Source organism: Camelus dromedarius, chromosome 18, assembly GCF_036321535.1.
Source record: "Camelus dromedarius isolate mCamDro1 chromosome 18, mCamDro1.pat, whole genome shotgun sequence".
In the NCBI taxonomy this organism is placed as follows: domain Eukaryota; kingdom Metazoa; phylum Chordata; class Mammalia; order Artiodactyla; family Camelidae; genus Camelus; species Camelus dromedarius.
In genome coordinates this window covers 13,272,521-13,286,651 of record NC_087453.1, presented here as the reverse complement: position 1 = coordinate 13,286,651, position 14,131 = coordinate 13,272,521, and the positions used below count along the sequence as shown (strand labels likewise).

Genomic DNA, 14,131 nt, shown 5'->3' with positions numbered 1-14,131 from the left:
TGGATTCATGTTCTGCAGACCTGACGCATCTAGTCCTGATGGAATGTTCCGATAGTTTAAGAGTTAGAACCCTGTAACATGTACAAATGCAGGCCTTCTCTCTCATCTATCTCCTTCACCTTTTCAACCGTTCTGTGTGAAGGATCGTCTTCTAACATACCATTGCAAAAGTCTTTACAGCTCATGTAGTCATTAATAGCTGTTTTGATCATTTTAAGAGTTAGTTATATTCTCATGTCAGCTCTCATTCTGCCCACGTCCAGATCTGCAGTGGCATGCTTCAGGATCAACTTGTTATATATAGCCTTTTCAGATTCAGAGCAATGCTACAAGCATCCTGGTGTTCCTTATAGTTTTTTTGCCCACTTTTAATTGCATTATCATCTTACTGTTAATTCTTTATGTATTCTGGCTACAAGTTCTTTGTCAGATGTATATATTACAAATATTTTCTCCCAGTCTGTGACTAGCTTTTCTTTTCCCTTCTGAATGATGTCTTTTGAGAAGCTGATAGTTTTCATTTTGACAATGTCTAATTTATCCATTTTTTAAGCTAGTGCTTTATATGTATTTTTATAAGAAACAGCTTTTTAATAGCTTTATTGAAATGTAATTCACATACCATACAATTCACCCATTCAGTGGTTTTTAGTCTACTCATAGAATTGTATAACCATCACCACAATCAACTTTAAAACATTTTCATCACTCCAAAAAGAAACCCTGTACCCATTAGCCGTCATTTTCCCCAAACCACCAATTCCCATCCAGCCCTTAGCAACCACCAGTCTACTTTCTGTACATATGGATTTGCCTATTCTGGACATCTCATATAAATGGGATCATATAACATGTAGTCCTTTGTGACTGGCTCTTTTCACTTAGCACAGTGTTTTTCAAGGTTTATCTATGATGTAGCATGCATCAGTACTTCATCCCTTTTTATTGCTGGATAATATTCCACACATGTCACACTTTATTTATCAATTGATGAATATACAGGTTGTTTCTACTTTGGGGCTGTTATGAATGATGCTTCTTGCAACATCTGTGTACAAGTTTTATGTGGACATAAGTGTTCATTTCTCTTGAGTATATACCTAGGAGTGAAATTTTTGGGTCATATAGTAACTCTATGCTTAGCCTTTTAAGGAACTGCTAGACTGTTCTGCAAAGTGGCTGTACCATTTTAGATTCCTACCAGTAGTGAGGATTCCAGTTTATCTGCATTCTCACCAACACTTATTCTTATCTGTCTTTTTTTTATTGTGGCCATCCTAGTGGGTATGAAGTGGTATCTTATTGTGGTTTTGATTTGCATTTCCCTGATTGCTAATGATGTTGAGCATCTTTTCATATGCTTATTAACCATTTATATAGTTTCCTTGGAGAAATATTTATTCAGATCCTTGCCATTTTCAAATTAGTTGTAACAAACACATTTTCTATCAAAATACAAGGAGTGCCATGGGGAGTTGGGGAACATGTTGAAAATATGAGTGTGTGATTCAGTACAGGACATTGATCAGTATGCCTCTTACAGCAGTGCCTTCTTAACTGAGGTCCCTAATCTAAATTTCCATTCAAAATTCTGTGAATTGGTCACTTTTTCTAGGGATGGTCCAGGGCTTTTATTAGATTTTTAAGAGTGTCCAGACTCCCTAGAAACTGAAGGCCTGGTAAATAGTAGATCATAGCATTACGGGGCCCAGCCTCTTGTTTGGTGCTCTGAGACATAGATCCCTTGTACTCGTTGCACACAGGTACCAGGCTCTTGATTAAGCATTCAGTCTTAAAATGAATTGAGTATGAATTGGCTAGCTACACTCTGTAAGAGGCAGGTAAATACAGAGATGTATCTGTAACAATTTAAAACAAAAAGACACAACACACAGTGGCACCTTGATGACTGCTTGTCATTGGTTGTTCTTGAACCATGGTGTTCTGTCCTTCTCTTTACACTCTCTGTCTTTCCTATGGACCTTGTAGTGAAAGGTCTGGCTAGGACCATTAATGTGTAAATTATCTCTACTGAAACAACAGAAGCCATGCTGAGGAAGCTTCTAGAGATAAGATGGGAGGGAAATACTGAATTGATTTCTAGGGATCCATCCTTAAGTGAGCAGGTTGGGGTGGGAGAAAGAAGAACCAGTAATGGAAACAGAAGAGGTGGAAGATACAGCCGAGAAAGTGCAGCAAGAAGGAAATACTGAGATAGAACAGGTGGTTGATAGCACAAGGAGATCAAGAGAGTTGAGGAATAAGAAATGGTTATTGGATTGTGTCCCTGGTGACTCAGGAGAGCAATTTCACTAGCGTGTAGAGGTAGGCTTAACACTGGGTGATTAACAAGAGAATTCATCAATGTCACATTGTTCATAATATCCCCTTATCCCCATAAAATCCCCTTTTTGAAGTCTGCAGTGTATATAATGATCTCCCTTTAAAAATTTCTTATTATTATTTGTGCCTTTTCTCTTCTTTTTTTCCAACTTTATTGAGATCTAATTGTCATAAACCATTGTGTAAGTTTAAGGTGCACAACATGTTGATTTGATATGCTTATACATTGCAAAATGATTACCACCATAGTGTTACCTGTATCATGCTACATAATTAGCTTTTTTTTTTTATGGTAAGAATATTTAAGATCTACTCCCTTAGCAACTTTCAAGTACAGAATACAGTATTATTAACTGGAATCACTAGGCTGTACATAGATCCCCAGGACGTATTCACCTTATAACTGGAAGTTTGTACCCTTTGACCAACGTCTCCCCTTTTCCCTTAGCCACTCTCCCTGTTTCTTAATCAGTCTTGTTAGAGCCTTATTAATTTTATTGCCTTTTCTTTTTAATTTCCTTTCTTCAGTTTTCTTTGGACTTATTTAACCTTTCTTTTTCTAACTTCATGAGACAGATTAATTTTTCAGATTTAATTAATTCAGTCTTCTTTCTTTTCTAACATGTTCATTTAAAGCTGTCATTTCCCTCTAAGTACTCCTTTAGCTGCATGTCACAGAGGTTTTTGTTTTTGTTTTTGTTTTTTGAGATGTAATTGACATTAACATTATGTTAGTTTCAGATGTGCAACATAATGATTCAGCATTTGTATATGTTGTGAAATGATCACCACAATAAGTCTGGTTCACATCCATCACTACACATAGGTACAGTTTTTTTTCTTGTGATGAGAACTTTTGAGATCTACTCTCTTAACAACTTTCAAATATACAATACAGTGTTATTAACTATAATCACCATACTGCACATTATATTCCCACACAGTTTTTGATATGTCATATTTCCATGATTGCCCTTTTATTTAACAGATACTAAGTACCTGTTTTGTATCAGATACTGAACCAGATGCTAAGAGTTCCAAGTAGGCAAAAAGCATACTAGCCCTTAAAGAGCTCACAATCTCATTGCAGAGAGAGCTATGTAAACAGGTAGTTATGTTGTAATAGTGTAATTAGTGTTATATTTGAGGTATATAGATACAAAGGACTGTCACAGAACAAACTCCTCCTCATGTAGTTAAGGAAGGCTCCTTGGGGTAGGTGGAATGCGTTCAGTCCATCCATCCATGCATCCATCCATCCATCCCTCCATCCCTCTAGTCATTCATTTATCAAACATTTGATGAGCATCTATTCTCTGTAAAACCTTATGCTAGGTGCCAGAGATATGGCTGGGTCTTGATGAATGACAGAAAGATAAGAGGATGGGACAGGGTTGGGGCAAAATCTTTGAGGCAGGGAGATCAGCATGTGCAAAGGCACAGAAGTACACAGAGGCATGCAGATACTCAGAATTAAAGAGCCAAGGCGGAGCCCAGGTACCTGATATGAGAAATCTGACAAATGGTCAGCTCCTTGGCTTGCTATAGTTTGGGAAGAGTGAGGCAAAAAGAAAAATGATATCTATAGAGATAGAAACGGGCGTTGTAAAGGGATTGGTGATAGTAGTGGTGATTTGGAGAAAGTAAAGAGGTATTCTGCAGGATGATGTGGAATTCCAGTGGCCAGAAACAGCAAGGTAATGCTAAGCTGGTGTTCTGAAGCCTCCTCTGTTCCCCTCCCCTTACTCAGTCTGGATAAGGAGGGTTTCTTGAGGGACGATAGTGGGTGATATTGTCTAAGGGCCAACCCACGTTTCACTCAGGACAGAGAGGAGCAGGAAGAGGGCTGCTCTAGGCTGCTGTGTCGGTGCAGGTCTCTGAGAGAGTTTCCTGCCTCGGTCCATCTGTTGGTGAAGACAGTACTGGCTTTGGCCCAACTGGGTCAGATGGTTGGGATCTTGAGGTTCAGTAGAGTGACTGGGGAATTTAGGCAGCTCCTGGGAGTCACAGAGGTTCCAGCTCAGGAAACAAGGTTCGTCCTGAGTGACAAACCACTCCACACCTGAATGACCTGGAGCAGAAGCCAAGTGACCCAGGGCGAGGCAGAGCTGGAATCCAGGTCAGACTCAGTGGAGACTTAGGAGGGACCAAGTATTTCATGAAGATTTTTACTCACAACAGCTCACCTAAGAGTTCCAAGTAGGCAAAACACGGTACTAGCCCTTAGTCTCCCTAACGACCCTCTGGGGTAGATGGAGTGATTTGCATTTGACAGATGACAAAATTGAAGCATGGAAGTTTCTAGAAGAAGCTGGAGCTATTTAGTCAAGCCGATTTTTGTGAATTTTTTCAGACTTACCTTGGGAGCCTTCCTTACATGGTGCCAGCTCTTCCCATCTTTAAAGGATGTTACTCCTCTGTGCTGGAGGCCAGGACTCCCTCTCAGGCTAAACTGAAGGTCCTCCAGGGGAATTCATCTCCCCCTCCCCAGGCCCTGACCATAGTGTGTGCTTGTGAGTGTGTGTTTGTGTGCACAGCGTGTGTGTGTCGGTGGTGGGATTGTGGACTCAGTCTCTGTGGGCACGCCAAACACACGTACACACACCTATGTCCCTGTGTGTGCCTGTCCGTGTTCAGGGGAAGAAGAATAGGATAAAGGGAGTTTCTCATTTCTGTGTGATCTTCTCTGTTTCTTCCTCTTTCTACATTTCCCTCTGATTTCTCTTTTCCCTCTTCTTTCCCAGTGAGCCTGGGTGACACTATGATTAAGTCCTCTGACTCAACACTTGTCACTCAGCTTTGTCATTAAACAGGGTCCCTTGTGGCTGAGACTGTAACCTCAGTTAGTTGCTGTATGTGCTTTTGCTGACAGTGGCCTGGGGGTAGGGGCGGGTGGGCAGAATTTTGTGCGGCCTCACCTGAGATAACTCTCACCTGGGCCCCCTGGGCCTGGCATCATCATGTCTGCAAGGGACCAGAGGGCAGCCTGTGATCACAGACAAGGTCTGTTTTGGAGGTTCAGGTCGAGGTGGGTCAAGGGAACTTAGGAAAGTGGTACTCGCGGAGCAGCCCGGGGGTCAGCCTGTCCATCTCCTGTCCACAGCCCCCGGGGAGAAGAAGGAAGGCTGGTCATGGGACTCCTACCTTGAGGAGCAGAAGGCCATCACTGCCCCTGTCAGCCTCTTCAAGGACGTGAGTTGGACAGTTTCCACCTGGGAAGAACTTACCTTCCCAGTCCAGGGACTCACCACCAAACTCAGGCCTTCTGGTCTTTTCCATGCCTGATGTCCCTCAGAGGATTGGCATAAGGGAAGCGGGGGAAACTGGTCAGGGGCCCAGAGTAGAAAAGGGCTCACTGTCAGGGGTTTCCAGGGTGGGAAGAAATAGGGAAGTAGGACCCAGGCTCACCCATCCCTGGGCTTGCAAACTTTTGAATTCTGGTGCTTTCTACTCAATTCCATACACTGGTCTTTCCATGACTTGGGTAAGAGGGAGCCCTGAAGTCCGTTCTTTGAGGGATCTGGGAGCTAGTCTATCCTGTTTTAGATCCCTGCATGAAAGCTCCCCAGATAAATTATCCCTTTGATAGTACCAGGCAGGTGGGGCCCAAAGGCAGTTCCTTCACCCCAAGCCCACCGGGCGAGGATAAGGCCTGAGGGAAGCTGGGTCTTCTCCTATCTGTGCGTTGACAGTATCAGGCAGTCACTCATAACAAGAATGGCTTCAGACTGGGCATGAAGTTGGAAGGCATCGACCCTCAGCATCCGTCCATGTACTTCATCCTCACTGTGGCTGAGGTGAGCTGAGGCTTGGATGGAAGGGGCCAGCCGGGGGTGGGGGGGCACAGAGGGCCTGGGCTCAAGTGAGGGAGACACTGCCCTGCCCTCCAAAGCACACAGTGTAATAGGGGATTGAGGTGGAACACACAGAAAGCTAATAAATGGACCCAAAACAGGCGACGTGTTGGGGTGGTGATGTTCCTGAGGAAGAACGTTCCCCAGGGCGGAGATGGTGGCATGAGTCCAGCAAGGTCCTTGTCCTCCTAGGAGCTCACAGCTCTTGTGGAAATCAGCCATATAAACAGTGATGCAGCATCGGGGTGATGACAGTGGGGCGCTGAGCGGGTAGGGGTGGCTTCACAGAGGGAGGGTCTCCTTTGCTGAGTCTTGAGAGATGAGCTGTGAATGAGTAGGGCATTCCAGACATGAGAGGCATTGAGCACAAGCCCCGTGGCACGGAACAGGGCACTATGTTCAAAGATCCACTGTCAGTTCCCCGAGGTCCTAGCCATGAGAAAAGCAGCAGAAGGAAAGGTCCTGAGTGCCCCCCATGTAGGCCTGAGCCTTGATTGGTACCCTCGGGGTTCTGTCCAGGGCTCAGAGGAAGCAGGAGGATGTCACAGGATCTGCCTGTCTTGTGCCCAGAGCTCAGGGCTAATGAGTACATGGACTCATTACTCATTAATGAGTATGAGTAATGAGGGGATTGTGGGGCAGAGTTCAGGATGCAGGGAAACCTGAGTGTGAGGAGGGGTGGGGTGGGGAACCTGCTTGCACCAGCGCCCCTCCGACCACCAGGCTGGGCCAGGAGAGGTGAGGGAAGGGTAGTGGCAAGTCTGCTGGCATCAGCGGCCCTGTGATTCCCCCTTACGGGGCCAGGTGTGTGGCTATCGCCTGCGTCTGCACTTTGATGGGTATTCTGAGTGCCACGACTTCTGGATCAATGCCAACTCTCCTGACATTCATCCCGCTGGCTGGTTCGAGAAGACGGGGCACAAGCTGCAGCCCCCCAAAGGTAAGGCCTAGCCGGGTTGGTCCCAGTGAGGCAGTGAGCCCACAGACCTGTTCCTTCTCCCCTGAGGTGCCCCCTTCCCTGTTCCTGCTGCACAGCCAGCCTCTCTGCATCTCATCCTTCTATGACTTGGCCCCCGGGGCTTCCACTCCACCCTGGCTCTTTGAGCATCCACCCACGTTGTGTCCTGCTTTGGCAGGGGGTCCCTTGGCAGGTTCTTGAGGGTTGTGGGGTCCTCAGGCCTGCCTGATCCTGCTGCTTCAGTGTGGGGTGCCCTCGCCACAGTCCAGCCTCTATCTGCACAGTGCTCTGTTCATCCCCCCGAGGGGCCTAGGTTACAAGGAGGAGGAGTTCAGCTGGAGCCAGTACCTGCGCAGCACAAGAGCTCAGGCTGCCCCCAAGCACCTGTTTGTGAGCCAGAGCCACGTGAGTGCCCCCAGCAAGTGGACATGCCCCTAGGACAGAGTCCCTGCAGCCGCCAGGGAACCTGACTCAGCAGAGAGCGCTCACCCCTCTGGTGCTCTCAGCTGGGCTCCAGTCTTAGACCAGAGGGGAGGGGCCCACTGGGCAGGCCATGGGCCTGAAGGGGAAGCTGGTTTCCCCAGTGCCCTCCCTCCTCCCTACTGCTGAAATCCTCTCCTCCGCGTATCCTCTTGGAGCCTAGGTGCTGGGATATCATTGTTCTTTCTTGCGTGGATCTCTCTGCAGCTCTTGGTGTCAGGTACAAGCCTCTGTTCTGGGAGCAGCTTTTTCCTTCCTTTTGACCAACATTGAAGCTCTCCCATCCGGTCCCAACACTCACTCTCTGTTTAAGGCAGCCAGCCGAAGATACTTTACTCACAGTTAAAGTATCTCCGAATCTCAAGCCAAAGGTCTGAGAGATATAGGGAGCTCCCAGTAAAACTGTCACCATATGAAAAGTCCAGGGTCCTCGTGGGCAGGGGCTGCACCATGATGTTCAGGCAGGGGCAATTACTCCCCGGCCCCAGTCTGGCTCCAGGGACCATGCTTAAAGGTTCCCAGGTGATTGGTAGGGTTCTACCAGCTTATGTGACAGGGGATGCAGATTTTAAACTGTTTAAGTCCTGGCCCCACCATTGACCAGCTCTGTGGTTGTGGGCAAGTCACTTACAAAATGGGGTGATGCACTCCTCTCCCTAGGGTAGTTATAAAGATCAAGGGAAGTGATGGCTTTTGAAGCTTCTACCTGACCCGTGGCAGGTGCCTCCCTGCACTCCCTCCCTGCTCCCTGCCTCACTTCAGCTCCCTTTCTCACTACCCCACTGCTGACCCAACTGCCTCAGCCCAAGTTGGGCCAAGCTTGTCTGGGAAGGGGAGGCTTGTGCCCAGCCTGGCAGACTCTTGGGGTGAGTGCGTAGCCTCCTGCCCTGTCACTCATCTTCTACCACAGGGAGGCTTCCTCCAAGAGTACCTTGGAGGCCAGAAGTTTCTGAGCGGCTCAGGGCTGGGGGTTATGATTCTGCCCTGGAGGGACCCTCTTTCTCAATCTGTTTCTCCTGCCCTCCCTCCGCCCACCCACCAGGCATGACCCCCGGGGAACCTGCTCCTCTTCCTTTGCCAGTGGGTCCTGGGCCAGCCCTAGCTGGCCTGGGCCTGGCCGTGGCAGCCGTGCTTCTTGCCCCCAGAGTCCCCCACCCCTGGGCTTCCAGGTGGGCATGAAGCTGGAGGCTGTGGACCGCATGAACCCATCCCTCATCTGTGTGGCCAGTGTGACCGACGTGGTGGACGGCCGCTTCCTGGTGCACTTTGACAACTGGGACGACACTTATGACTACTGGTAGTGGGAGGGCCCAGACTTGGCCTGAGGGGCGGGGGACAGGGCGTGGAGGGGATGGAAGGCACCATGTGGCTCTGGCCCAGCCCCGACATATTGCTCAAAGGGGTAATTGACTGTCCTGTGGATTTGATCCAGAGCATGAGAAACACAATGGCAATGAATGTTTCACCTAAAAAATACCAAGGTTAAGATAAGCAAACCCCTGTGATCCATGATTTTCCCTGAGATATTAAGGTGATGTTACAGTTTTTAGTTACTGTTGGAATTTTCTGACTCTCTCTCTAGTCATCTGTCTGACCCTCACTCAGAAGTAAAACAAGGGTGGGCCCTACAGACATGATGTCCTAGGACAGCAGGCCCAGGGCCTCAAAGTTTCACCTGGGACAGTGAAGCATTCTTGGGTTTCAGGTGTGATCCCAGCAGCCCCTACATCCACCCGGTGGGCTGGTGCCAGAAGCAAGGAAAGCCCCTCACCCCTCCACAAGGTGACGCTGCAGCCCGAGCCCACACCCTTTCCCGGGCCTGGCCCACACCCCTCTCCCCTGGTCCCTTACCAGCACCTCATTAGCTGGGGCAGGGTGAGGGGACAGATGTGTCCTGGAGCCTTAGCTTATTTGCCTGGGAGTTGAAAACCCTTTGATCTTAGGAGAGTGCAGTCAAACTCTGGCTCTGTTGAGGTTGAAGGGAAGAAGGTTAGCTGACTCCCCTCAGGAAGGGAGCAGGACTCCAGAGCAAAGAAAGTGTGTCCTTCCCACATACCACAGGCGTTCAGATGGGGCCAGGGCTGGAGCGGGAGCGACACAGCCAAGGAGAGGGGTGGGAGCCAGGGTTCCCAGACAGCTCTGTGACTGTGTGGTCATGAGCACCCTTGTGCCTCAGGAGCCCCCTTTGAGGAGCAGGCTGTGGTGATGCAGAGGGATTTCTCTCCACCAGCCTCTGTCCTTCCTGGGCTCCTGGTCCTGCTGGGAGGGGAGAGCTCCCTCAGTTTAGGTGCCTAGACTTTGCTGCCATCCTCTCCTCCAGACTACCCAGACCCTGATAGCTTCTGTTGGGAGAAATATCTGGAAGAAACCGGGGCCTCTGCTGTGCCCACCTGGGCCTTCAAGGTGGTGAGTCAGCTCTTCCTGCCCCCAGAGCCCAGCTCAGGAAGGTGTGGAGCGCTCAGCCAGCCAGGATGGGGCCCTGGGTGCCCACTATGGTTGCGGTTTCCCTGGGCACAGCACCTGGGCTTCCTCCTTGGGGCCTCGGCTCTGCTGAGCTGGGTCTGGGCCTGAAGACTGCTGTCCCCCTGCAGAGACCCCCGCACGGCTTCCTGGTCAACATGAAGCTGGAGGCCGTGGACCGCAGAAACCCAGCTTTAATTCGAGTGGCCAGTGTGGAGGATGTGGAGGACCATCGGATAAAGGTGGCTCTGGGACTGTTGGGCTAGGGGAGTGAACAGGGCAGAACTTCTGTAGACTGGTCAGAGGTCAAGGGCATGGCGTGAACCAGACATGAGGGAGGCTGTGTGTTGTGGGGAAGAGAGTTCTAAACCCAAGGCCGTAGATCTTGGATCTCATTCTGGCCTCTTCTGTGACTTAACCTTTATGAATTTAGAAAAGTCACTTCACTTCTCTGAGCCCATAAAATGGGCCTAATAATGCTTATTCTTCCAAAGATTGATAGGAGATGCCAGTAACTTAATGAATGAAACCCTTGGAAAATGTGGTGGCCGAGACGGATTATTGTGGGGTTGGCCCCTTGGTTCTTCCAATCCAGAATCTTGCTTCTGACAGGCCCCAGGGATGGGGAGAGCCTCCTGGAGCCTGGAGGACCTCCTGGCTGAGCTGGGCTCCACGAGGAACACCTGACTTCCAAGGGCCTTTCCTCCCTAGCTCCATTTGGATGGCTGGAATCATGCCTATGACTTCTGGATCGACGCTGACCACCCCGACATCCACCCCGCGGGCTGGTGCTCCAAGACAGGGCATCCCCTGCAGCCTCCTCTCCGTGTGTACCCCCAGGGCACTCTGACCCATTCCTCCTGCTGTCCGACCCTACCCCCTGAGCTCTGGCACCCCCCCATAACATGCCCACAGTGAGCTCTGGGGTCCCCCATCCTCTCCACCCCAGGGGTCTCTGCTACACTTAGCAGTGCTTCTGGTCTTCACAGTTGCTGGGCTTGGGGTCTGGAGGTGTAAAGGGCCAAGCTCACTTGGGAGCATAAGCTCCGGAGGTGCTGTACGCCTGGGGAGCTCTCTCGGCATCTAGCAGAGCGACTCAGAGGCTGCGCTGTGTTCGCTGAATCAGTGCGGCTCCCTAAATCAAATCCTGGTCCCCTCTGCAGGCTGGGGTTAGAGGTCACCCCCATCTGTTTCACAGGGGGTGTTGATCCTTCTTGTTGTTTTCCAAGTATGAGTAGAGCTTTGAAAAAGCCACCAAAGCCTTGGGGAAGAAACAGGGTAACAGTCAGAATAACATGAATCTGCCTGACGTGATTTCTGATATTGCAGGTTTCCACAAAGTACATGGGAACCAAGCCCTCATTCCCCTCATTCCCCAAAGAGGGGCTGCTATCCACTGACAGGAAATGGTGTCCCCGCCTAGCTCAGGGCCCCTGTGCCTGGGGAACTAGTTCCTAGTGCTGACCTTCCCTGTGGAAACTTCCTTCCCTGCCCTCCACCGCCCCTGCCCCATCCCCACCCCCAGGGTCCAGAGCTGACCTCCTCTTCCTCCCCTTCCAGGACCGAGAGAACCCAGCTCTGCCTCCCCTGGGGGCTGTCCCCTTCTCAGCTATCGGAGCCTGCCGCACACTAGGACCTCCAAGTACAGCTTTCACCACCGGTGAGTGAGGGGTTCCTGCTAAGAGACCCCCAGGCACTGCTCAGAGAGGGCCTATTTTACACCCATGTGTGGCCGACCAGGGCTCACAAGACTGATCTCCGACGCGGCCAGGAGTGGGAAGAGCTATGCAGGAACAAGTAGATTTAGCCCATCTTAAGCCTTCTTCTTCTCCAGGAAGTGCCCCACTCCTGGTTGTGACGGCTCTGGCCACGTCACAGGCAAGTTCACAGCTCACCATTGCCTCTCAGGCTGCCCCCTGGCCGAGAGGAACCAGAGCCGGCTGAAGGCAGAGCTGTTGGACACGGAGGCCTCGGCCCGTAAGAGGAACCTCTCCAGCTTCTCCCTAAGGAAGAAGCCGCGCCATCACGGCCAGTGCGGAGGGCAGGGGTGCAGGGCCTCGTGTCCTCTTGGGCCGGGCCAGGCACAGACTCCCTGCGACGGATCTGGTCCCTCTCTCTCCAGGATCGGACGCCCTTCAAAGTATCAGAAGGTCCCGAAGGAAGATTTCCCAAGTGAGTCCTGGGTCCTCTACTCCCCTGTCCCCACCCCCACCCCCGTTCACAATGAGTGCTTAGTAATTGGTGGGCGGAGTCACCAGGGGTGTTTCAAGAGGGGAAGCTAGAAGGGAGCCTCCTCTTCATTCAAGATGCTTGGGGATACAGAGCAGTGGCGAGAGCACAGGGTGGGGCCTTGAGGGGCCTCAGATTCTGGCCCCTTTTCACCTGTGGCCTTGCTGTGAGTCTGCAGGAAAGGCACAGAGCCTCTCTGGGCTTCTGATTCTGCACTGTGAGGCAGGAGGATGCCCCCACCACCACCCGGCTCTGCTTTTCTCAATTCTGGGCTTCTTGGGAGGGGGGCCATGGCTGTCACTTTCTAGCTGTATTACCTTGAACAAGCCACTTAACATCGCTGAGCCTCAGTTTCCTTATTTGAAAACATGAATAATACCTGCTTTTCAGACGTCAACTACCTGGGAGAATAGTGGCTATGACTACTGTTTATAGAGCACCTACTGTGGGCCTGTTTCAGGTGCTTGACCTCTACCACCCCTGACTCCCACAAGCCATCTAGATGTTTTTGCCCCAAGAGGAGAGGAGTGGGAGGTTGGGAGAGTGAAGTCATTTTGCCCAAGGTCATTTGCCTTGTAAGGGGCCGAGCTGGGCTTCAAACTCCCGTCTGACTTCACCTGTCACTTGCTGCTGGTATAGCAGACAGAAAGCACCTGACCCGAATGTCGGTTCACTTTTCCACCCACTTTGTCTTAGTCAGCTTGGCTGCCATGACCAGGTACCAAAGACTGAGTGGCTTCAACAACAGAAATGTAGTTTCTCACACTGCTGGAGGCTAGAAGTTCAAGATCAAAGTATCGACAGGTTTGCTTTTTCTGAGGCCTCTCTCCTCAGCTTAGACAGCCACTTTCTGGCTTGTGTCTACATGATCTTTGCTCTATGCCTGTGTGCCCCCGGGGTGTTTCCAAAATTCCTTTTCTTGTAAGGATACCAGTCAGATTGGATTAAGGTCCACCCTAATTGCCTCATTTTAACATAATCACCTCTTTAAAGGCCCTATCTCCAACTACAGTCACATTTTTGAGATACTGGAGGATAGGGCTTTGACATATTAGTTTGGGGCGGGGCTGGGGGTGGGACACAACTCAGCCCATAACATGCTCCAAGGGAAGGGACAAAGTGTCCTCACTGCATTACGAATTCATCTCACATCTTCAGCCTGATACACTGCAGGGACACTGGGCATCTTGCCTCAGTCGAGTTGAATGCACATCATTTTAAGGCAAGAAGAGACCTTGAGAAATCACCTGTTCATTGCCTAATTTCTGAGCAGGACCCAGGCTATTCCAATTCCTCAGAAACAGGCTCTGTAACCTGGGCTCTGTATACAGCACAGTGATTAAAAATACAGCCCTCAAGTCAGACTGCCTTTTATGTCCGGTGAGACCTCAGACAGGTGACGCCACCTGTCTGAGCCTCAGCTTCCTCATCTGTAAAATGCTCATAATAACAGTGCCAATCCTAAAAGGCGGTGGGAGGCTTCAATGAGATGGTTCACATGAAGTGTTTAATAACCTGCTGGAATTATTATTTAGTCCTAATAATTGGCCCTGACTCCCTCTTGCTGCTGTCCCATACTGTTTCCTCTTGAGGGAAACAGAAGGCAGTTCCTACAGCCTTGGGCCTGAGTGAGGAGGGTCTTAGCCTGTTTCTGGCCCTCGGAGTGAGGACTTTGGGGATGGGACCTAAGTGGGCACCTCTTCTCTCCACGCCTGGTGTACCTGGTGCGCTTCCATTGCAGGGCCATGTTCTGCCCACCAGAGGGCTCTTGCCTGCTGTGTGCGTTTCCAGAATGATCCTGAGGACA

The 14,131-nt window shown here is 50.1% G+C and overlaps 1 protein-coding gene across 7 annotated transcripts in view; it reads left to right on the top strand.

Moving 5' to 3' along the window:
* The window catches only part of L3MBTL1 (L3MBTL histone methyl-lysine binding protein 1), a 37,111-nt gene that overhangs the window by 8,917 nt on the left and 14,063 nt on the right, over positions 1-14,131 (top strand). For 4 of the 7 annotated variants that reach the window (XM_064475664.1, XM_064475663.1, XM_064475662.1 and 1 more), the window contains exons 8-18: positions 5,447-5,535; positions 6,036-6,140; positions 7,002-7,137; positions 7,469-7,560; positions 8,781-8,932; positions 9,341-9,417; positions 9,956-10,041; positions 10,227-10,337; positions 10,807-10,921; positions 11,656-11,755; positions 11,930-12,267. In XM_064475664.1, coding sequence (XP_064331734.1) covers positions 5,447-5,535; positions 6,036-6,140; positions 7,002-7,137; positions 7,469-7,560; positions 8,781-8,932; positions 9,341-9,417; positions 9,956-10,041; positions 10,227-10,337; positions 10,807-10,921; positions 11,656-11,755; positions 11,930-12,267 — 1,401 coding nt within the window. The remainder of the gene's footprint in view (positions 1-5,446; positions 5,536-6,035; positions 6,141-7,001; positions 7,138-7,468; positions 7,561-8,780; positions 8,933-9,340; positions 9,418-9,955; positions 10,042-10,226; positions 10,338-10,806; positions 10,922-11,655; positions 11,756-11,929; positions 12,268-14,131) is intronic. The other 3 variants (XM_064475667.1, XM_064475669.1, XM_064475668.1) reach the window with 3 other exon arrangements.